Source organism: Carex rostrata, chromosome 3, assembly GCF_964058835.1.
Source record: "Carex rostrata chromosome 3, lpCarRost1.2, whole genome shotgun sequence".
Classification (NCBI taxonomy): domain Eukaryota; kingdom Viridiplantae; phylum Streptophyta; class Magnoliopsida; order Poales; family Cyperaceae; genus Carex; species Carex rostrata.
This window is the reverse complement of record NC_135920.1, coordinates 12,135,327-12,158,003: the sequence shown is the minus strand read 5'-3', so window position 1 is coordinate 12,158,003 and position 22,677 is coordinate 12,135,327. Positions and strand designations below refer to the sequence as shown.

General features: G+C 33.8%; 4 protein-coding genes across 6 annotated transcripts; all 4 read right to left on the bottom strand.

Moving 5' to 3' along the window:
• Positions 1-2,625: 2,625 nt before the first annotated feature.
• Positions 2,626-3,456, bottom strand: LOC144552039 (Pollen Ole e 1 allergen and extensin family protein). The gene is made up of 2 exons (XM_078300140.1): positions 3,226-3,456; positions 2,626-2,969 (listed from the first exon to the last, which is right to left on the bottom strand). Exons 1-2 carry the CDS (start codon positions 3,401-3,403, stop codon positions 2,662-2,664), a joined length of 486 nt encoding a protein of 161 aa, XP_078156266.1. The 5' UTR covers positions 3,404-3,456; the 3' UTR covers positions 2,626-2,661.
• A 938-nt stretch (positions 3,457-4,394) lies between these two features.
• SEX4 (dual specificity protein phosphatase (DsPTP1) family protein) lies at positions 4,395-11,076 on the bottom strand. 3 transcript variants are annotated; one of them, XM_078299536.1, is made up of 14 exons: positions 10,926-11,076; positions 10,739-10,826; positions 10,600-10,651; positions 10,132-10,218; positions 9,634-9,710; positions 9,475-9,551; positions 8,865-8,945; positions 8,213-8,345; positions 6,770-6,829; positions 6,361-6,417; positions 6,067-6,162; positions 5,683-5,742; positions 5,135-5,242; positions 4,395-4,815 (listed from the first exon to the last, which is right to left on the bottom strand). In XM_078299536.1, the coding sequence occupies exons 1-14, from the start codon at positions 10,949-10,951 to the stop codon at positions 4,690-4,692; spliced, it is 1,128 nt and encodes a 375-aa protein (XP_078155662.1). In that variant the 5' UTR covers positions 10,952-11,076; the 3' UTR covers positions 4,395-4,689. The 3 variants fall into 3 exon arrangements, with proteins under 3 accessions (XP_078155662.1, XP_078155661.1, XP_078155663.1); XM_078299535.1 differs by having other exon boundaries at positions 10,132-10,228; positions 10,604-10,651; XM_078299537.1 differs by lacking the exon at positions 6,067-6,162 and having other exon boundaries at positions 10,132-10,228; positions 10,604-10,651.
• A 5,302-nt stretch (positions 11,077-16,378) lies between these two features.
• Positions 16,379-18,676, bottom strand: G1 (transmembrane protein G1P-related 1). The gene is made up of 2 exons (XM_078299539.1): positions 18,135-18,676; positions 16,379-16,827 (listed from the first exon to the last, which is right to left on the bottom strand). Exons 1-2 carry the CDS (start codon positions 18,617-18,619, stop codon positions 16,566-16,568), a joined length of 747 nt encoding a protein of 248 aa, XP_078155665.1. The 5' UTR covers positions 18,620-18,676; the 3' UTR covers positions 16,379-16,565.
• Positions 18,677-20,083: 1,407 nt separating this feature from the next.
• On the bottom strand, positions 20,084-21,691 carry CDC25 (Rhodanese/Cell cycle control phosphatase superfamily protein). Its single transcript, XM_078299534.1, has 3 exons — positions 21,524-21,691; positions 21,297-21,435; positions 20,084-20,429 (listed from the first exon to the last, which is right to left on the bottom strand). Exons 1-3 carry the CDS (start codon positions 21,604-21,606, stop codon positions 20,259-20,261), a joined length of 393 nt encoding a protein of 130 aa, XP_078155660.1. The 5' UTR covers positions 21,607-21,691; the 3' UTR covers positions 20,084-20,258.
• Positions 21,692-22,677: the final 986 nt, after the last annotated feature.

Genomic DNA, 22,677 nt, shown 5'->3' with positions numbered 1-22,677 from the left:
TTGCTCTAGCACGAAGAATCGAAGATTAAAAGGGGCTCATGCATTCCATCAGCGAACGGATTGATTCGAATTTCTAATCAGACGGTCCACTTCCAAGCTCAAATTATGGGTTACTTTAGGGGATCCGTACTAGGGATATGGACTCTCTCACAGTCTCTCTAAATAGCCTCTGTATCTGCATTTGTGAGTATTCAATATGAGGAGGGTTGAAATGCCTCCATGTTTTTGTGCCTCCGTCATGCCTCCATCTCTCTCCATTATTTTCAAAGTTCAAACAGTCGATTTGAACCACTTAACCTAACCTCCATACTAAAATATGTTTGGAGACCAAATTTTATATTTTTAGGAATTTTTTTACTAATTTTTTAGATAGGTACAAAAATACTGTTTTTAGATGGTTCAGATTTACTGATTTTGTACCTATCTAAAAAAATAGTAAAAAAATTCCTAAAAATATAAAATTTGGTCTCCAATCATATTTTAGTATGGAGGTTAGGTTGAGCGGTTCGGATCGACTGTTTGAACTTTGAAAATGATAGAGAAAGATAAAGGCATGATGGAGGCACAAAAACATGGAGGCATTTGAACCCTCCTCATTCTATATTACTAGGGGCACTGATTGCAGCTCAAGATAGTTACCATTATCCCTAACCTCCGAAATTATAATCTCAATCTAAATAAAAAAAAAAAAAATCAAAAGATCACTGTTTTTGAAAAATTCCATATTTACCAGGACTGCAATGACAAATGACGGCTCTATTCTTGGGGCCGCCATTTGTCGTTGCAGCCTTGCAAAACTCAAATTTTTCATCTGTTTCCGTTGAAATTTAATATATTTGTTAATAATTTTCAAAACTAGAAAGAATAATTAATAATTTGAATATGTTAGAAAGAACATCAAACCAAATAGATAAAACATCTTATAATTCAGATTCGAAATTTTTAAATATAATCTCAATCTAAAAAAAAAACCAAAAGATCACTGTTTTTAAAAAATTCCATATTTACCAGGACTGCAATGACAAATGATGGCTCTATTTTTGGAAGCCGCCATTTGTCATTGCGGCCTTGCAAAACTCAAATTTTTCATCTGTTTCCATTGAAATTTAATACATTTGTCTAATAATTTTGAAAAATAGAAAGAATAATTAATAATTTGAATATGTTAGAAAGAACATCAAACCAAATAGATAAAACATCTTATAATTTAGATGCACTAGAAGGACTCTGAAACATTTTTCCGGCGGGATTTTCTTTGCTGTAAAAAAAATTAAACTATTTCTTGGTGTGTTACTGGAAACAAATAAAAATGCTTTAGATCTGAATTATTGATTCTAGTTGAAAAACCACTTCTAAGTAAATAAAAAAAAAATACCGCGTTCCTTCTACTACCTTCAAATTGTAAGATACTCCATCTATTTTCGAAAAAAAAAATAATTTAGATGGCAAATTTTTTTTTTCGAAAATAGATGAAGTATCTTACAATTTGAATGTACTAAAAAGAACACGATAATTTTTATTTACCTAGAAGTGATTTTTGAACTGAAATTAATAATTTAGATCTAAAGTATTTTTTTATTTAATTCCAGTAACAAACGTTGCAGTCCAAATAAATTTGAAATTCTTACAAATCTGTAGTCTTTTAATTTTTTTTTTTTAGCAAGGGTATATTTAAAAATTTCGGCCCTAACTTTGCACATCTAACTTTACATTTTTCAATATTCACAAACAATGTACACAACTTCTTTTTTTGTAATAGAACTCAAGAATGTAACTTATATAAATTGAACTTCTTTAAAATTATATATCAGTGGGACCCATCAATGAATTATGCAAACTATTAATATTGAAAGTCTTAATTTTGTTGATGCGCATAGAGGAATTATGTATTTTTCATATATATACCTTTTTGTGTAGGTTAGTCCATGGACCAATTAGCGATAGGATTGTTCAAATGGTTGGTTTGGTTCAAACCGAAGTAAAATGATTCAACTAAATTTTTTTCGATTTTCAAAAATTGAACTGTAACGAACAGATTATGAATCAAACCGAAGTAAATTTTGATTTGTTTGGTTTAAATCGAAGTAAACCTATTGATACTATTATTAACGAAAAGAAAACATTGTCATACACAACAATTGAAGTTCATTTGATTTAGTACGGTTTGGTTTAATGAAATCATTATAACACCAATAAAATTATAGTCGAAGCAATATAAACCGGCCGTTTCAGTTTAGTCGGTTTTGAGAAGTCTAAACCGAACCGATCCATTTAAATTAAAATTATTTAAAATTTCAATTAAACCGAAATATTTTGATTCAGTTAAAAACTGAACAAACCGAACCGTTTGAACACCCTTGTTTACCGATACCATCCTAATAGTCAAGGTTTCAATTAAACTAAACATAAAATTAAGTTAGACGATATAATGATTCCGCATAAGCCCAAGGAATTAATAATAAGAACAAAATACTTGGTAAGCTCGTTACAATGTTCTTGTACATCACAATTTACAGTAAAAACACATCTTGCACAAATCTACCTCATAAAAGCATAACTAACCCTTTCTTCACATTATTACCAGTACAGTCTCAGGACAAAAAAAGAAGAAAAGCATGCAAAAAAAAAAAAAAAAAACCACACGAACAACGCCGCTCGGCTCTACTCCGGAACACCACACTGTGGAATGGTGAAGTAGAAAGGACCACATTCGTACTCGACCTTGTCATGGCGCCAGGTAGTCGGGTTTTGCGGGCTAACACCATCCTTTCCGCGATTGAAATTTGTGAGAATGTTGCAACTTGAGGGAGAGGAGACCAACCTCACGATCGCGTCCTTTGGATCTAAGATCAATCCATTGTAGTTGTAAGGAATTGTAAAGCGGAATTCTCCGGTCTCGTCTGTCAAGTCAGAAACGTGGTACACCGGACGGCCGTTCTTGTCCGGGCATATGACGTCAACCTTGGCCTCTGCAGATCAAAACTAATTAGCTAGTAATGAATTTTTTTTAAAACCATAAATAAAAATATATATTTTATCAAACTAACTTAATTGCTTTGTTTTTTTACAAAAATTATAAGAACAGAGATATTATTTCATTTTTTTTTTTAACTGAATTATCATTTTGATTCCAACTGCTTTCACAGATTTCGAGAAAAAATAAATTGAAATTGTGAAAATCCATTGAATAAATTATAAATATCTGGATATGTTGTAGAACTTTACCTGGAATTGGAGTGGCACCATTGGCAAAAGTGTTCCATCCCTGAGTACAGTCTTGACACAACACTTTACCATAAATGGTGAACTCTTGCGCGGTGGTAGACAAATTACCGTATGCATTATTCGCACTCATCAAAATCATTGCTACAGCCACCAAAGCAGGAATAAAAAACCTAGCCATATCTCTCTTTCTCTCTCTGATCTACGGTACGAACACGGTTTACAGGGATAACAGTTCATGGTATCGATTTATAAAGATGGACCGACGTGAGATCCATTATAGTCTATACTGCAACGGACGTGCGTTCCAATAAAATGAGGCAAGACGGTAAGATTATTTTATTAATTTATTTCTTTGAGAGGCCGGACAAAGTTTTTAGCCGTGACTTAGCTTTACTATTAAATTATGGGAACTCGCATCCTCTACGTTAACTCAAATTTTGAGTTAAGATCTGAACATCCGATTCAAATCCGCACTAATATTAAAAGCTTCATGACTCATGAGTAGAGTGGAAAAAATGTGTCGTGTCGTGAGTCGTGACGTGAGTAATATGCTGTGAGTTTGGACTCGTGCCGTGTCGTGATTAAAATATTAAGGATGGTCACAGCACACGAATAGTCACGCCACGTGAATCACACCGTACCTAAGCGTGCTGTGCCTAAACGTGACTTGCGTGACTATTTTATCATAATTTAAGTTAGTTTAATCAAAATTCATCATTTGATCAAGATTTAACAGTCCTAATTACATGAGACTCACGTATCGTGCCATGTCGTGACTAGATCTTTCATGTAGCGTGCCGTGCCAAATTTTCTAAAAATAATCACAACACACGAATAATCACAGTACGAAACACACGAATCACAATACATAATTGACACGCATGCCGTACCGTTCCATGCCATAACTGTACCGTCCAGTGTGTTATAGACATGGCTGAATTGACACAAATTCTGATCACACGAGCGAAAAAATTAGCTCACACTGCGTTAATGCAGAGGATACAGATTCACATTATGAATGGAGATTTTGGATTAGAGGATGCATTAATGCACCATTTAAGCTTAGCTCCGAACCGTTCGATCAGAATCCGAGCTAATCCGGCCCATGCCTCCAACAAATTGATATTCCGGTGACACAGTTTCTTAATAAGGAAAAGGGAAGACATATATTGACAGATAAAATTGGTTTTAAGAGTAATAAATTGATAATTAGGTATGGCATTTATTAATTTATGTATAACCCCTATAAAACCATGTACAGGATTTGACTAGCTACAAAGAGGATCACCTGTCTCATCAAATACACGGATGCCTCCGGGCATTACTTACTATTCCTCTTGAAATATAAAGAAAATTTAAATAATAAGCAGTCTTTCCTTAATTACAAAAAAAAAAAAAAGCAGCAGCTGCAGCTGGAGAACAGGAGAAGCATAAGTTAATATTTGCACATATATGTGCCGTATCTCACTCGCCAAATTGTTCTAGGAATTCTCTAATCATCAACCTTTCCTCCTTTGTCAAACGACAGTTTTTACTGGTTAAACGGTTACGCAATTCTCTTTCCTCCTCATTTGAGCCTTTACCGTAAACCTATATAAAAAATAATAATAAGACTATGCATATGAAATAATAATCTTCACATTTACACAATTTTACATGGCAAACTTTATAGTGACACACAAATCAAAAGTTTGAAGGGGTGATGTCAAATAGCAGAGTACGTAGGTGGCTTTCTCAACTCAAAATGAATTTTGTATGACGGTGATGTACCAAAAACAATCAGGGTAGGTACTGGACCTGCACCTACATGCCTGATAACCATAAAAGACACTTTGACACAAACAAAGCATTTCTGGACCTATCCAGATAAGTTTCTTCTTTCACATTTTTAATTTGAATATAACCTTACCTCGATATAGTTGTTCACATGTCCATCTCCATTTGGGCTTGTTAAAGCTTCATTTTCATTGCAGTTCCAATTACCATCAACTACGTACTTGTATTCGTAACGCCCATCCTTCAAAACATTAATAAATAAATAAATAAAAAAGACTCGATCAATACCATGGAGATGCCAGTAATTCTAGATAAGACTTTTACAAGCATCTTTGTTCTTCCTGCAAGATCGATTGCAATTTGGACCTACCATCTGTAGTGTTGACTTAGCATAGTTTTGGTTCTCACCAAAAGGTTACTTGCATGGTATTGTACCAGTTCAATGGTGTCTTGATGCTTAAGCATCAACAATTTAACCACAAAGGATGAGAAAAAAAATATAGGGATTCATCTGGTTATATTGGTATTATGTAGCACTAAGTACCAAAATCTGCTACAACATCTTTGGAAGAGAGATCGCCTTTGGTCTACCAGAAAAAAAAAAAAAAAAAATCCTTGGAAGAAAGCATTATAACCAAATCATTTAATAATTGTTAACATTGCAAAATTAGACCAACTCACAGCTAATTCCCTCTTAAGACTCCATACACCTTTTTCCTTGTCATATGTCAAAGGTATCCTCTGGAATAAAAGTGAAGGAAGCTTTATTTAGCTCATCAACTCATTAAATCATGGATATGAGTACTGAAAACTGAAACAGAGAGAAACTACAGCAAAGAAAGTGTGGTCATTCATTGTTCCATAAAAACGCTGATTTCACACTATGCCGAACTGAACTCACTCATACTACACATATCAAAAAGAAAGTTTTAGATAGGTAAGGTAACTCCCCAATAATTTAGTCTCCTCTGTTAAGTTTCTAGAGCAAATTGCAAATTCTAAGATTTCTCAGTGCAATTAGTAAAAAGGTTTCAATAGTCAATGCAATCTATTGAGCAAAATTACCTGCCCCCAACCAATATCTAGTCCAGAAACTTCTACTCTGGAACAGTTACTGCCTTGCCATGAAAGAGTAACAGTACTCTTTGATATGCCTGTCAGCTAAGATTACACAAATAATAGAAATAAAAGGTTAATCAATTAGCATTAGGTGAGAAGGGGTGACAAAATAAGCAAACCTATTTATGAATCAAATTATTTAACCAATGTAAAAAATTGGCAGATCATGATGAACAAGTATATCGTATACAAACTTTTACAAAATTAGTTGGAATTCTGAAAGGAATGAAAACAACTTACCATATCAGCAGTTGCATTTTTAATGGCTTCCAATTTCGGGAAACAAGCTCTCTTGCTCTAAAGATCAACATAATAAGTCAGTATTATCCAAAGTGCATGCTACAAAATGATTACATGAATATCCTTCTTCTTTGACAAAAGAATATCATTTTTACCCTGAATTTTCTTCCTAAAAAAATAAAAAATCATTTATATACAGAACTTCGTTGAAAATTGTGTACCAACAATTGGTTATTGGATGGTTAAAACATATCACAACAAGCCTTTCAAGTTTAATTCTCTAAAAAGATGTTACATAGTATAGAAATTTAGCTACTACCAAGTTTGCTTTCTAAAAACATCACCTGAATACATAACTGACAGATATATAATATAACAAGGACATCACATTAAAAGTTGGAAATGTTACCAGTATAAGATGATATGCTTCATTAAGCCTGTAATTCAGAATCCAAAACATGTATGCGAGCTGTGAAAAAAGCAAAACATTAATTAATGATGGAGACAATAAATATTTTAGGTATTTTGTTATTGTATGGGAGTACTTCGTAATTTCTTATATTTTGATGGTCTGCTTTCAGGATCTGAACCAGTCAGCCAGGAAATTATTTTGACTTACAACTTACAAGCATATTATAACAAAAAAGTGTCAAAATACCATAAACAAAAGTAACCATATTCTTACATTTTTTTAGTAGGGGGGACAAGTGTCTCCCCCTGCCCTTTGTTTTGTAAAATGTACAACAAAGTTAGAGATAGAATTTAAGTGCTGTGGGTAAGAGCAATTCTGACAGACGCTAATTGATTATTTCTCTCCCTTCATCTGTCTTCTCATTATGAAAAAATTGACTGAAGTTTACATTATTTAGAATTTTTTTACTATATTTTTAGATAGGTAGAAAATGACTTGATCTAAAGATTCTAGACCATTCAAAAGTAGTAATTTTCTACCTATCTAAAAAAAATAGTCAAAGAATTCTAAAAATGTAAAATTTAGTATGCAAGTACATTTTCATATGGCGATCATGTTGAATGGCTCATATCGTCTGTTTGGGATTTGAAAATGAAGATATTGATCCTTAGTATGAACCAATATGCACTATGCATAGTACCATAGCCTCACTTGTTGTGAATTTATTTAAAATAAACAATTCAATTTTAATATTTTTCAGAGGTGTATATTTCACATTTATTTAAGTTAGAAACACTTAACTCTTTACGAAAAGAATGATATATTTACAGCCATATCATATCCTAGATTTTTGACAAATGTTGTATCGCAGTATTGGAATGCTATTAGATACAGTACTTGTGTCTGTAGTCATGCAACATAGGTGACACATTATGGCCAGGCATATCTGTCAAGTTTTCAAAAGATGGGGATGGAAAAAGTGTGAGGCTATGGTACTAAGCATAGCACACTTTGGTCCGTACTATGGATCTATATTTTAGTCTCAAAGTTCAAATAGTCAGTCCATCATGATCTCCATATGAAATTGTACTTGGAGGCCAAATTTTACATTTTTTACAATTTTTTACTATATTTTAGATAAGGTAGAAAACCACTACTTTTCAGATGGTCCGGAATTTTTAGAACAAGTGATTTTGTACCTATCTAGAAAAATAGTAAAAAAATTCTAAAACATGTAAAATTTGGCATGCAAGCACATTTTCATATAGAGATCATGTTGAGCGGTTCAGATCGACTGTTTGGACTTTGAAAATAGAGATGTGCATACATAGTACGGACCACAGTGCGCTATGCATAGTACCATAGACTCGTAGAAATATATAAAAAGGGGAAAAGCAAGCACAAAGTGTTTAATTCTCAAGGAGCTTGTGTAAAACATACCGCAACAGCAGGTGCTCGTCCCATTCCAGCAGTACAATGTATGTAGGTGACCCCACCATTGCGCTTAATCAATGTGTGTAGTATGCTAACCACTGCTGGTAGCCTCAGTCTCAGATCAAATGCATCAAAATCCCTAAACTTACAAAAATTAAAAAGTTTGTTGATGTTTCCTTCCAAGAGATTATATATTTAAATCAAATGCATCGAAACCTTTATAATCAGTAAAATTATATTGGTTCTTGATATATCATTCAAAAAGATTGTAATATAAGACAATATACAGTGTGACTTGATGATCACCAGGACATGATTGTTTGTTAAGTTTGATGTTGCTATTTAGCTGGCCAGGTACTTGAATTAAACCTTTTTCTTTTATTCATTTCTTTTTTCCTTCTCGAGTTGTCTGGTGTTCAAATGCATGCTTGAGGTAAAACTGAAGAACAATGGAGTTTGAATTGTTAGAATAGGGTTCAGTCACTTCAGTGCAATTAAATTTGATTTAATTAGAGGGTTTAGCTGCATAAGATTAGATAATTGATGGTTAATGAGATTACCTACAGCTTTGTTGGCCTAAAAAAAAGCACAACTGCATAATTGGAGGGAGTACTTTAGCAATGACACTGATTATGTTACAAATTTCCTTAAAATTTACCTGATTTCAGCACGACAGTGCTCGATGTCTCCGCATTTCAGTGCATATTCCTGAATGGCAGCAATATCAACTCCAAAGTACCTGAGTTCAGTAGTATAGAGTGATAAACTGATAATTGATGTACAGTTTTAAGATAATAAACAATTAAAGTATAGACATGCCTGTGTTTTACTTCCTACAATAACAGAAAAGCACACCAAACACTAAAGCAGTTCTGTGCCAGCCACTGAAATAGTACATATTCCAGTTTGGTCGCTAAAGTATTACAGTCACCGTACTTACTATGGCATGGCAAACATTCTAACCCATATAGAAATCAAGGATCAAAATGGCACATATATTAAGCAGTGCCCTCCCTATGGGAGGTCGTAAGTTTAAAAATCCGGCTGGGGAATCCCCTTTAGATATTTAAATTAGGAGGCTTGACCACCATCTTTCCCTCAAAAAATATGGCACGTATATTATGAACCATGTGTACAATTTACATCCATTATCAGAAGTTTGGCTATCAAAAAGTTACGTGTAGACAGATGAATATACAATTCTTCCAGTTAGAAAAGCAACATGCAAAAGAAATAAAGATTTAATAGATTGAGAAAGTTAAGGATACTCCAAATCTGGATTCTGTTGCAAGCAGAAAATAGTTTTGACTCCTATATTCCGAAGCTTGTCCACATCTGCAGGAGTCTGAGAAAGAGATGTTTAAACCATTAAAATAAGCACGAAGAAAAGCACAATATTCAATGCAAAACAGTCTGGAAAAGAAAACCTGTAAGCATGATCCCACAATCAGGTCAGGCCGAATGAAATTATAGTTCATCCCAATTTCATGTCGATATGTCAACACTAGTTTGAAAATAAAAGAAAAAAAATATACCAGCACAGAAAGTATTCAGATAGATGTCAAAAACATTTCAAATTAACTATCAAAAAACAAAAATCCAAACCACTAGTAGATGTGTTCTTGCAAGTTGCACTGAGGTATTTAGTAATTTATGATATTATGATTTTTGCATCATGCCATTTTTAAGGGATCACTTGCAAAGAAACAAGGAGTTACTTGAATTAGAAGAATTATGTTTATACTACAGTATAGTGATTGAGTGATTCAATGGTCACCTGTTGTTTGCAAGTTTCTAAAACATCTTCGTATCTTAGGGCAAATTTGGTAGTATTATGTGTTATTTGCAAACAATGCCTTAATGTTTACACCAAACCCTGATTTAATAATATAAGTAGTAAGAAAATCAAATCTTAAACAACGTACCTGCGCCCATTGCTTTTGTCATGTCATGGCTATATGTGTCTGATTTTGCATCTTCTTTATCAGAATTCATTTTCTCAGTACTTGAAGCTGATTGTGCCTAAAAGAAATAAACCAAAAGTTCTAGAATGTTGACTAATAAAATGGTGAGCAGTTAAATATCATATCAACGCCCCCCAATTAATACCTAGCTATGTCATCTTATTAATCATATACGCATTGAAGTTTGAAGTAAAAAAAAAAAAAAATTAAATTAGCAGTTGTACCAGGTGTGTTAAGCTTAGACAAGACAGCAAGTACCAGTACCTTCATAAGTCATAACACCCGACCTGACTTGTATGTAATTTATTCAAATTTCTAATTTATCACAGAAATGTTTTGCTGCCAAATCCTTTTAAGCATTTCGATACAATCTGCACAGGAATGAGCCTTCTTCAGCTGAGTTGTGTGAATTTATGATTGGGTTCAAACTTACTTTTCCAATAACCTTCACACTAAAATCACCAAGCCTCGTCCCTTGCATCTGCATAAGAAAGCAAAACTCAAGATTTGCAGCCAAATTAAAATCACAAACCTTTAAAATACAAAAATCAAAGTAAAAATTTATTACCAGATTAACAGAAAAAGGCTTCTTCAGGTTAATTGAGGTACCGTGAGCAACTGGACTGTGCGATCTTGGACTCAGAACTACTGGCTCTCTGTTGTGATAAAAAATAATAAAATAGAATCCGATCAGTGAAATTCTAGTGAATAATTGTAACGATAGGTCAAATTTAAGAATCCTTTGTTATCGTTACTTGAAAATAAACTGAAGGGAGTTCATTGCGAGAAGAGAATGTATGTTGCGAAAATATTTGAGATGCAATTTGAAGGGAACGTGTCTGGAGATATTTATTGTTTTCCATCATTGAAAAAAATAAGAAAAAAATATCGTGGAAGTCTCGAAGATCCGCAATTCTCAGTATCACTCCAGTTAATTTAAAATTGAGGTAAATAGACCGACGAGGTTCTTTAAGGATCAGGACTTCTCCAGTGTATATAAATGGAGAGGTTTTAGGATAGCGCCACGTCAGCGTACCTTTTCATCCCCGAATAAGAGGAATTCGTATCATCTGAGATATCTCAAACTTTGCGTGACTTTATGAAAAATTCCAACCGTTTAAATACTCTCTACACGAATCTCAAAGCACACATAATACCGATCCCCTACATCACTCCCGAATAGGCAGCGGACACGTCGGTCACGCAAAAGTTGAGATATCTCAGAGGATATGCACTCGAATAAGAGAGAGTACGCTTTTTGGCGATGCAAATCTCGGGGATTTTTTTAGAATATCCTTCTTTATCGTTCCAATGGAAGGGTCAAAAAAGTCAAGAGTGTGAAATTGCGCGAAAATAGTTTCTATAATAAGAACAAGAAATGAAGAAACATATTAGTAGAACGTCACAACAATATTCACGCCGTGATCCGACAGCTCAGTACGGTTCCGGCGCATTACGGTTTTAGTACAGTATAAGTCGCATGACATGATTTACGTGTTAATTATCGTTTCAAATAAATAGCACAGTACAACCCTGTGCATAAACTAGTTCGGTTGCGATATATAAATTAATTTAGTCACAAATCACGACGTGACATTAGAGGCGCATTCAAAATTTCTATTAGAATATAACACTAATCGAGTTTAAACTCGTAATTCTTTCGAATACACAGTTACAATTATGTTCCTATAACTATATTGATTACAATATAATTATAAAATTGATATACACAACACTGCAACATTTTTTCCAATCTAATAAAAAATCTGTTTTGGTACAGTTCTAAGTATAACTATTCTTAGTCAATTAACAAATTAAAGTCATACGTAACTTAACGCGACCAAAATAACACAATTTCATTATTTATTTTATCATACGTAACTTATTTTACAATTGTCTGTGTAGTTTACATTTTTTTTTCTTATTCTTATTTTTTTTTTCTTAAACTAATTTTAAATTAGAAATAAAATATATAATTAAATATGACTACACGTGATAATAGAGTTGTACATTGGAGATATTAGCTAGTGTTCAGTATGGGAGATAATTAGAAATATAAAGGTAGTAAGTAGGAAATAATTAGTACGTCAAGATATTCAGAATTAATCAGAATTAAGTCTCTAAATAAGTCTTATGTAATTTTAATCAATGCACAAGATCAATACAAGATTCTCTATTTTCTAAACCTTTATACTTTATCAAATGTAATCAGTCACATAATGTTTAGTCACAACGTGACTAATGTATCGTTATCATTTGTGTGTTGTGACCACTGTTATAATTTTGATCGCCACATATCACAGCAAGACACAAATTCACATCCTAGAAACCATTTGTCACAATTTAAAAGAAAATAATCATGACGTAAGAATTTTTTTTTTATAAATTAATATAGAAAATTAGCACTAAATTTTTTAATGTCAAATTCATACGCTCTGAACATTAATGTTGGTTAATTTATTTGAAATAATAACATAATAAAGCGCAGTACTAAGTAATGCAAAGAACAATATAAAATATGGCGTTATAAACATTTTTAATCTAAATATAAATATTCTAACAATCTTGAAAAAGTTTGGTAGACGATGAAATTAAGAAAGATTTGAACAGTTATGTTAGGGCTTATCAAAGTAAACTCGCAAATGTAGCCGTGCATTTTTTAATTTATTTAAAACAAACAAACAAACATACATTCAATGCCAAGTGAGGCTCACATTTAAAACAATGATCCAAAAAAACGGTTTCATTTATTTGATTTTGTCTAGTTTAAATATTTATGCACACATACCATTGTCTACTTTGAACATATAAGTGATCTAAATTTTTTTAACATCATAACTAAATAATTTTGCATATCAAGTGCGCTAAGTTTACATAAATTTATGCAAATATTGGAAAAATTAAGTTAATAAAACACCATGTTAATAATTATGATCAAATAATTGTGCAGCGAGATAAAAAAAAATATAGCGGTTTATATAAATATTCGTGAGTGATGCTTCTATGGACATAAGGACCTAATTGTAAAATGAACATATTTTTATTTTCAAAGTTCAAACAGTTGATCCGAACCGTTCATCTTGTTCTCCATATTAATATGTGCTTGGAGACCAAATTTTACATTTTTCTGAATTTGTTTACTATTTATTAAGATGGGTACAAAAAGTATCAAATTCAGACCATTGAATTTTGTACCCATCTTAATAAATAGTAAAAAAATTCAGAAAAATGTAAAATTTGGTCTCCAAGCACATATTGATACGGAGAACAAGATGAACGGTTCGGATCAACTGTTTGAATTTTGAAAATAAAAATATGTTCATTTTACAAATAGGTCCTTATGTCCATAGAAGCCTTTGCCAATATTCATTATTCAATACATTTAACCCGATTTTTTTATTTATATCGAAAAAATAAATTAAATTTAAAAAAATAACCGAACCGGCTGTGGAATTTGAAATCTACCCAAACCGGTTAACCGTTAACCGGACCAAATTTCCGGTTAACGGTTAACCGGACCCTTTAAAAGAGTCCGGTTAACCGTTAACCGGAAATTTGGTTTGGGTCCGGTTAATGGTTAACCGGATTCGTTGGTTCGGTTAACCGTTAACCGAACCCGATTTTTTTTTTTTTTTTTTTACTTTTTTTTAAAACAGAAAAATTTAAATTTTTTTATTTTTCTATTGAAAATATACATGAAAATGCGTATTTAGATTTATCAAATTTACACCAAAAATTTTTGTAAATCAAATATGAAATTTAAAATTATAGAAAAATACACATACACATACACATACACATACACATACACATACACATCTACATCTACATATACATATACATATACATATACATATACATATACATATACATATACATATACATATACATATACATATACATATACATATACATATACATATACATATACATATACATATACATATACATATACATATACGGTTCCCGATTTTTTTTTTTTTTACTTTTTTTTAAAACAGAAAATTTTAAATTTCATATTTGATTTACAAATTTTTTTGGTGTAAATTTGATAAATCTAAATACGAATTTTCATGTATATTTTCAATAGAAAAATAAAAAAATTTATAATTTTCTGTTTTAAAAAAAAGTAAAAAAAAAAAAAAAAAAAATCGGGTTCGGTTAACAGTTAACCGAACCAACGAATCCGGTTAACCATTAACCGGACCCAAACCAAATTTCCGGTTAACCGTTAACCGGAAATTTGGTCCGGTTAACCATTAACCGGAAATTTGATCCGGTTAACGGTTAACTGGTTTGGGTAGATTTCAAATTCCACAGTGGGTACGGTTATTTTTTTAAATTTAATTTATTTTTTGGATATAAATAAAAAAATCGGTACCACTACTCCAATTTAACATGCAGAAAATACAGTAGGAAAGAGTTCAGTCCTCACCGTATTGCTCATTACAAAGCAATCATCTTCCATTAATTCTTGGCCGTGTTTGTGAGTTTATGCTATGCTTGATTGCAACTTAAATTTAAGAAAGAATTAAATTGTTTATTTCTTCTTATTTTTAATTTATATCTTGTTTTGCAGGTTAAGTTTAAAGTAAATTAATTTATTCGAAAAAATAAGATGTTGATCAATGACAGTATTTTTTAAAGGTAAAATAAGTTGAGTTATCTAAAAAGATAATTTAACTCACTTCGCTTCTACTTAAGAGAGTTGATAATGGTATCCGTGCTACAATATTTACACTATACCCACATTATTACTACTATAACTATCTGGATGAACTGCAAAAACTCTAACACTGAATTTTTTCTAAAGTATTAACACCTATGTAAAGAAATATTTATAACGATAAACGGAAGTATTTATACCTATGATGTGAATAATTTTTACGTAAATAATTCTCCCCAGTCAAATCTCCTAAACGTACCCGCAATATAAATACTTGTAGGGGGGGGGCCATACATGTTTCTAGAGGTGAGTTTTTTTTTTCTCTGTTTAATCTCGTCTATATTTCTAATGATATGTGAGAAATTTTGCGAATCTAAAACCACGAAAATTTTATACGCAATTTTCTCTTTCAAATGAGATCTATGATGGCGTACTTTTGGACCTGTCGTCACACAAATATTTATACCTCATCATGTAAGTATTTATACATATACATGCAAGCATATTTTACATATTACACTGAATAACGTTTAAAAGTATTAATATCAAGTACCGCAAGTATTTATACCTATCCATCAAAGTATTTATACCTATGTGGTCAACTATTTTTGTTAGAGAAAGGTTGACACGGGGACGATTGGGGACTATTAATGCAGTGATTCTCCACTATTTTATTAGAGGAAGATTGACGCAGGGACGATTGGGGGACTGGAAAATGAATGATCATAACAAGTTACGCATCAAAGTATTAATATCTTATTTTTCAAGTGTTAATATATTATCTTCCAAATATTTATATCTATAAAGATTGACGCAGGACCGAGTGCATAATTTGAAAAAAAGAGGATTATATAACTAGTAGGGACCATATAATTAGTGAAAATCATAGAAAAAAGTATTGCAGGAATTTTAGAATAATAAATAGTGAAGACTATATAATCAGTGAGAATCATAGTACATAATTTCTCTAAATAAAATAGAAGAATTTTAAAAGTAATAGAGTGAAGATACTTAAATAATTATTTTTTACTTAATGTACACTACTTATTTAATTCATTCAACAGTTGAAGTGCGGAAGAATGAGTTTACAAAATATGACCTAAAACTACGAGACTTTATTTACACCCGACAACTCGTTATGTCACGTTTAGTATCTTGTCCGGGCCGACAATTAATATCCAGCCCATGCCTCTCTAAAGAAAATGTATAAAGCCGAATCGATAATTCAATTTCTTGTAGTGCATCGAAAGAAAAATCATCTTTCTCCTTTCTAACAAAATATTTGATATATTTCTAAATAAAAAAAATTACGTAGAGAAAACACCTGCTGCGAATGTTTGGCTGTGGTTACACCGTAGAGGAGTACACACAGTTCAGAGTTCGAATCTAAGAACACCTCCAGAGTTAAACAGACAAAATAACAAAAACTAAAAGCCAATCCTCTCCTGGTTGAAGATGTGATATTTACCGCGTTCAATTACATACACCGTACATAATAAACCACAGAAACTGAGTATATGAATAACAAATTAAGAAATTGTATTAAATTAGGCATTGTTTCTCAATATTATTGCCAATCAAAAATGAATTTGATTCATTTGAAACTCTCAGCAGGCTCTACGTAACCTCCAAAATTGATCTATAAAACTATCCCTCACTCTCTCGAAACAGCAACCAAAATTCAAAAACATATATATCAAGGTAAGTATAATGTTACTCGCAAAATGAATTAACTTGCACTGGTTGCTGCACTTTGTTCAGCCTCAAGCGTTTTCTTGTTTCTCTCTAGCGCCTCAGCTACTTCTTTGGGCATATATTTCTCATCATGCTTGGCTAAGACCTCTGTTGCCTTGAAGAAGCATTCGGTGCTTCTTGCTTTCTCTGATACTTTCGATTTTTGAGCTTTTATCTCCTCAGGAAATGGCTTTAGAAAACCCTCCACCACCACTGAGTGCCCCTCACGAAATAAATCTGGCAGAGACCCCTCATAGCTATAAAAAAAAAAAAAAAAAAAAAAAAAAAAAAAGAAAAAAAGAAGAAGACAAATTCCATGAGATTGAGGAATCAAAGGCGATTTGCTTACTGATTTTGTTTCAGAGATTCTTGATTTCCTGGTGATTTAGTTCAGATTGGATTAGGTCATGATTCATGAGCAGACTTTTAACCCCATAACCGTAAAAAATGAATATAGAGCTAAAAATCCTTATTTGTGGGATTATTTTTCCAATTGATGTTGCTAAAAGATTACAAAGCCCAAGATCAAGAAAAGATTCTATTCAAGCACTACCTCATTGACAACTTTAGTATAAAACTATAGATTTAAGGTCAAATTCTCCATATGCTGGTGGTGTTGGTTAGAGTCCACTCAAATTAATTCGAATCTTACAAAAAGGAATAACAACCCAAGTACAAACTCCAACCCAATGCTAACAAAACCAGCCCACTGTTATAATAGAAGGCCACAAATAAACCTTAGTATGAAGTCAGGTGGTCTTGGGCTATGTAAAAACCCCACAAGTAACAGTCATTATGCACCCCATTATAGTCAGAGAATTTATGGTAAGAGTTGCAACCCTGTATGTACTTACCATGGCTGACCACTCTGAAACTAATATCAATGAACTTCCAGTTTATTCAGATCAATCATTTGTCCAAATAATTTGTTGTTTAATTGGTAATCAAAGTTGATTTTTAGTATGAATTATCAAATTCAAGTACAAATGTCATACTAACTAAACCATTTGGTTAACAGTTAACTTCACGAAAGAGAGGGAAATTGAAGCATGAATAGCCATATTAATTCCATTTTGGTTAGCTTCAGCAAATGACATAATATCAGGTTATGATGTGCTATTAATACCCATTACAAGTGACCTAACTAAGGGAAGGAAACATTGTGTGTTTCCATGGAGGTTACAAAAGGAGCGAGAGGAAGGGTGTGAGAGGGAATGGAGAGAAATGGGGTGAATCCTTCTACACATTTTTTCGAAGTTTCATGCACCCTTTAGTTTCCGGTGTAATTGTACGCAGGTAACTTCTCTCTAAATTTCCTACACTTCTCTTTCCTTTCCTCCAAATTCCAATGGTAAATTCACGATGAATTCCTTAATCAGATAATACTTCAATTAACGCCCCTTTTAACTATTAATTGGGAAAAAAAAAAAAAAATAGAGTAATACTATTCTGCCAAAACAAAAACTCTTTACCAGAGATACCCACTATTCAGACAGATATAATTGAGGTTCCAATTGAGAATATAATCAATCCATAATTATAGTGGAATTTTAACTAATAGTACCGTACGAGGATGTCAGTGATCAGATCGGTGACAACAAACTCCATCTCAGGCGAATTGGGGCTTGGGTGAACAACGGATCCCTCCAGTACAAGTCCTCCCAGTCTGAATCGATTCTTCTTAGGATCCGACTCGAATTTCGACAATGCATCCGTAGGGGTTATGTAAAACACAAGCTGATCTTGAAACGTGCTCAGCACGATAACAATAAACCCCGCCACACAGCCGAAGGTTAGAGCGTAAGTCCATAACCGTCGGTTTTGTAGTTGCCTTGCACGTGCGCCGATGTCGACGTGGCGAGGACGGGAGGAGGGAAGGCGGCGAGAGGAAGTGGAGAAGGGCAGAGAAAAAGGGGTGAGGGGTAAAGGATGGCAGAGGGGGTTGGGAGGTAGCGGAGGGGAGGGAATGGAAAGAGTGTTAAGAGAAGAGCGAAGGAGTAAGGGAGAGAGGGAAGAGCGGAGGCGAGAGGTGAGAAGGCGAGATGCCATTGGAGAGAAGTTTGTTCGTTTATACCAACGAGACTCGAGAAGTCTGTTGAGCAAATATGCTGGTCTAAATGGAGCGTCGGTCAACGCCGCCAAGGAACCGTACCAATTCACATCCTCTCCGGTACTGTAATAGGGAATCTTTTACAATTATTGGATCTGGACCGTTCTTTTTAATTTGGCACGAATCTTAAAGCCAAATGATACTCCCCTCTGCGCTAGTCCGAATCCCAAAGCGGCTGGGAGTTAATCTTAAACTGTAAAGAGGGATACTTGTTCGGATCGGAAGCGTACCTCTGGGCACAACATCACTCTGGACTCTGGAGTCTGGACAATTCCAGCCGAGCAATATTTTTACCAGCTAAAGATGCACGGAGATCCTTGAGCTTTGAGATTCGTATCAGATTAAATCGGACGGTTAATTTCCTTGTTCTACGCGGTAGTGTATTTTTCTGGATCTGAACTCACGCCGGTAGTTGCGGCCGCCGTGGACCGGTAGTAGGCTCGTTTATACTGTTATTATTTTATCTTTATGAGGCTATGGTAATATGTATAGGAGTAGAACCAAGGTGTTTTTAACTTCACCCAATTTTTTCATTTGAATTACAAATTTTAATTTTTACTATATTATTTAAAAATCACGAAATTGATACAAGTACATCTGCGGTTCATTTACCAAATGTCGGTTAAACTGAAAGGAACGGGGAATGGACCTAGTTTCAGAAACCTGAACCAATGGGAATGGGCCGGTCTTGCCTTTTCAAATATCCTTTCTGACCCGTCTATGAGTATTTACCCACAAAACAATATACACTTTTATCGATTTAAAAAGTTATAGAAAAATTGAGCCCGATTTTACCAAGAGACGACATAAACAACGAAAATTTGCAACCCATTAATATGTGTAGAACAGTAGTCGAAGGGGACTGAAAGTCATATTTTTTCTTTAGTAAAATTAGCTCACTTCACTCTGAAAAAACGAAGTTAACATTTAGTGTGACTCCAGGAATTCATATAACCCGAAGCTAACTCAAATTTTGAGTTTAGATCTGAACGGTCCAACCTGCTTTGGCACAAATATCAAAGGAACCCATGCATTCCATCTCAAACTGGATTGGTCCGAATTTTAATCGGAGGGTTCGGATCCAAACTCAAAATTTGAGTTACCTCATAAGATCCAGACTCATGGCTCCAGACTACTACAACTTTAAAGGCAACATTTTCTGGTAGAATTGGCATCTCAGGTATCTTGATTGCCAGACTGAATCTCCAAGCTGCCCCCCTAAAGAGGTGTCCATGAGTCAATTGGATGGTTCACATGCTGCTTACCTGAGTTAAGTGCCTCAAGCCCTCAAGGTTACGAACTCCCGTTGGATATACACACAAAACCTTTTCGTCTCCCAGTTCTGTATGTTCAAATCAATCCCCATCTTAAACATGCAAGACAATAAAATTGACACATTTACATGATTGCATACCTTATTATATATAACCATAATTTTTAATAGAAGTGTCAGCCACTATTACTGCAACAAACAGCTCTTATATCAGTGACTTTGAATTGGCAAGACAATATTAATATCAAATGATAATCCCATAAGCTCATTACCCCCACCAAATGCAGAAATTGAGTTGGAGTTGATTAGGAGAAAGTCCCCTTGCAGGGAGAGTCAATGCACATGCAAACAGGTCTGCCCGCATACTGCCACCCATTAAATCCTCTCTCCAAAACCATTACATTCTTTATGTCCACATCTTCCTTTGATTCAGACAAGTGGTCAAGAAACAGCTGTGCACAGGTTGGGCCTCGCACCTGCAACATTGAATTATATCTGTAAGATGAACTTCATAGTTTATATTAATTTTATCTCGGAACTTGTAGAAATTTGTCTCTCTTACAGGTTGATCTTTTACAGAATCTCTAATTTGATTCTCCTCAAATTGGAAAACATGTAGTGTTATTAGTTTCATATCCATTCAACTACTACTAATTTAGCTTGTAAATTTAGCAGCTAGAATAGGAGGAGGTTGTAGGTGGGCAATAACTTGCTGTGATACTCCGAGGGAGGCATAAGCAAGCACAATAAATTTGACAGAGTAATTGAAACGAGAAAGTGGATGTATTCAAGTGTGGTCGGACACCATAGGAGAGACTCCGACCAATCAGTTATTAGGAGAATGAACAAGGTTCTCGGGAATCTAGAGGCAATAAGTTCTCTGGTAGTATAACTAACAAATAAACCTTGGCAAAACGAACACAAGACTAACCAAAGGAAGGGAGGAGGCTCTGGTGAAAGCATCTGGATTGAATGCTTTGCATCCTTGGTTAGAGATTTGTCCTACTAACAGTTCCCAAAATGAAATAAAATGTTGCTTCGGATGGGGAAAATAGATCCTCGATTTGTTTACAATAAAGTAATAAACACACAAATCATAGAGTCTCGACTAAGATATAAACGGGTAAGTATGAAAATGTAATTATACAGCAATTAGCATTGTAGGTCCTATCATGAGCAAAAATTGTAGGTCCCATCATGAACAAAAATTGTAGGTCCTATCATGAACAAAACATGGATATCTAGCGCATTTGCCTCCTTCAAAGCCGAATCAAAGAGCGTTTATCCAACTAAAACTAATCTACGCACAGATTAGTAAAGCAGAAAAAGGGGCAGAAAAGAACCTGGCTAAGTGCGCAGTGAAAAACAAGGGTATCTTTGCCTTTGACAGCCTGGATCAAGTCGGGAAGCTTCTGAGAGAAGGTTTCACTGGCGAAATGCAAGGATCCACCTATGTGCGGGTCATAGCTTCTCTCTTCATCCCTTTATAAGAACAAAAAAAAAAAATCAGCAAGAGTAGGTCGGGACCAGGGAAGAAGAGATCAGTAACTAGGGTTTTAAGATCTTGTACCTGACATCGACGATCGCCACGCGAGGATTGCGTGCGAGAGAGAGGAGCTGCGTTGAGGTGACGTACGAGAGGCCTTTCGCCATTGTTGCACTTTTCCTTTCCTTCTTTTATCCGGCTGAAAGGAGCAAATATGGTCGGCACTCGACACGGTCAATCTCGGGTCCTGGAGAAATACTAATAATACTAAATTATATATTTTTTTGCGGAAAATACTAAATTATATATAGTAAGATACGGGAAAGATATTTTGCAAATTTTACGACTTAGAAATATAGAATCTTTTCGTCGAGTAAAAGAAAGATACGAGTTCAAAGAAGAAAAGGAATCCGTATCATCTCAGGTACCTGAGGTGCAAGCGGTAAATCTGAATCGTTCATTTCATTTGGCACGAATCTCAAAGTATAACTCTACAAACTCAACACTACTGAATTGAGTTTGGTCTGGATTTAATTAATCTGAACCGTCCATTTTTATCAATGGCACCTCAGGTACCTTGGGGGCACAGACTCCAAGAAGAAAGGGAAGCGATTGTGACTGGATTTTATAAAAGGAGAAATTTCATGTATATCCTTTAAAAAATTTGAAATTACGTATTTGTTTTCTCTAAACTTCATAATATCATATTTAACCTTTTAAACTTTAGAAACTCACAAATTTATCCATTTTGTATTTTTGTTACATTTTCTATTAAAAATCATTTTAAATTTATAAAATGTCAGTTATGATCTTCCCCTCCTTCTCTTTCTTCTCTTCCCTACAACTCTCACATTCATTATAAATTATAAATTCGTTTGAGAAAAAACAACTAAAAAAGAAGAAAAGTAAACTAGTCATGCCTTGAGAATAACATATCCATTTTTAGGGGAGTCTGGTTTCATGCGTTGAGATCTCCATTTGTAACTCCAAATTAGTATTCAGAAAAAATTATTAGGTGATGCACACTCCAATAGAGATGTCCATTCACTCACACAACTGCAGACATTCAATATAGTTTGTTTAGAAGATATTTGTTAGATAACATAATCATTTGTCAGCATTGTCAGTCACTGGTTATACCGTGGTTAGATAATAACTCGTCTTGTAAACCTTAGTTAGAATATTGAGAAACCTATATAACTTTATGTATGTTATATGTGATAAATTAAGCACTCTGT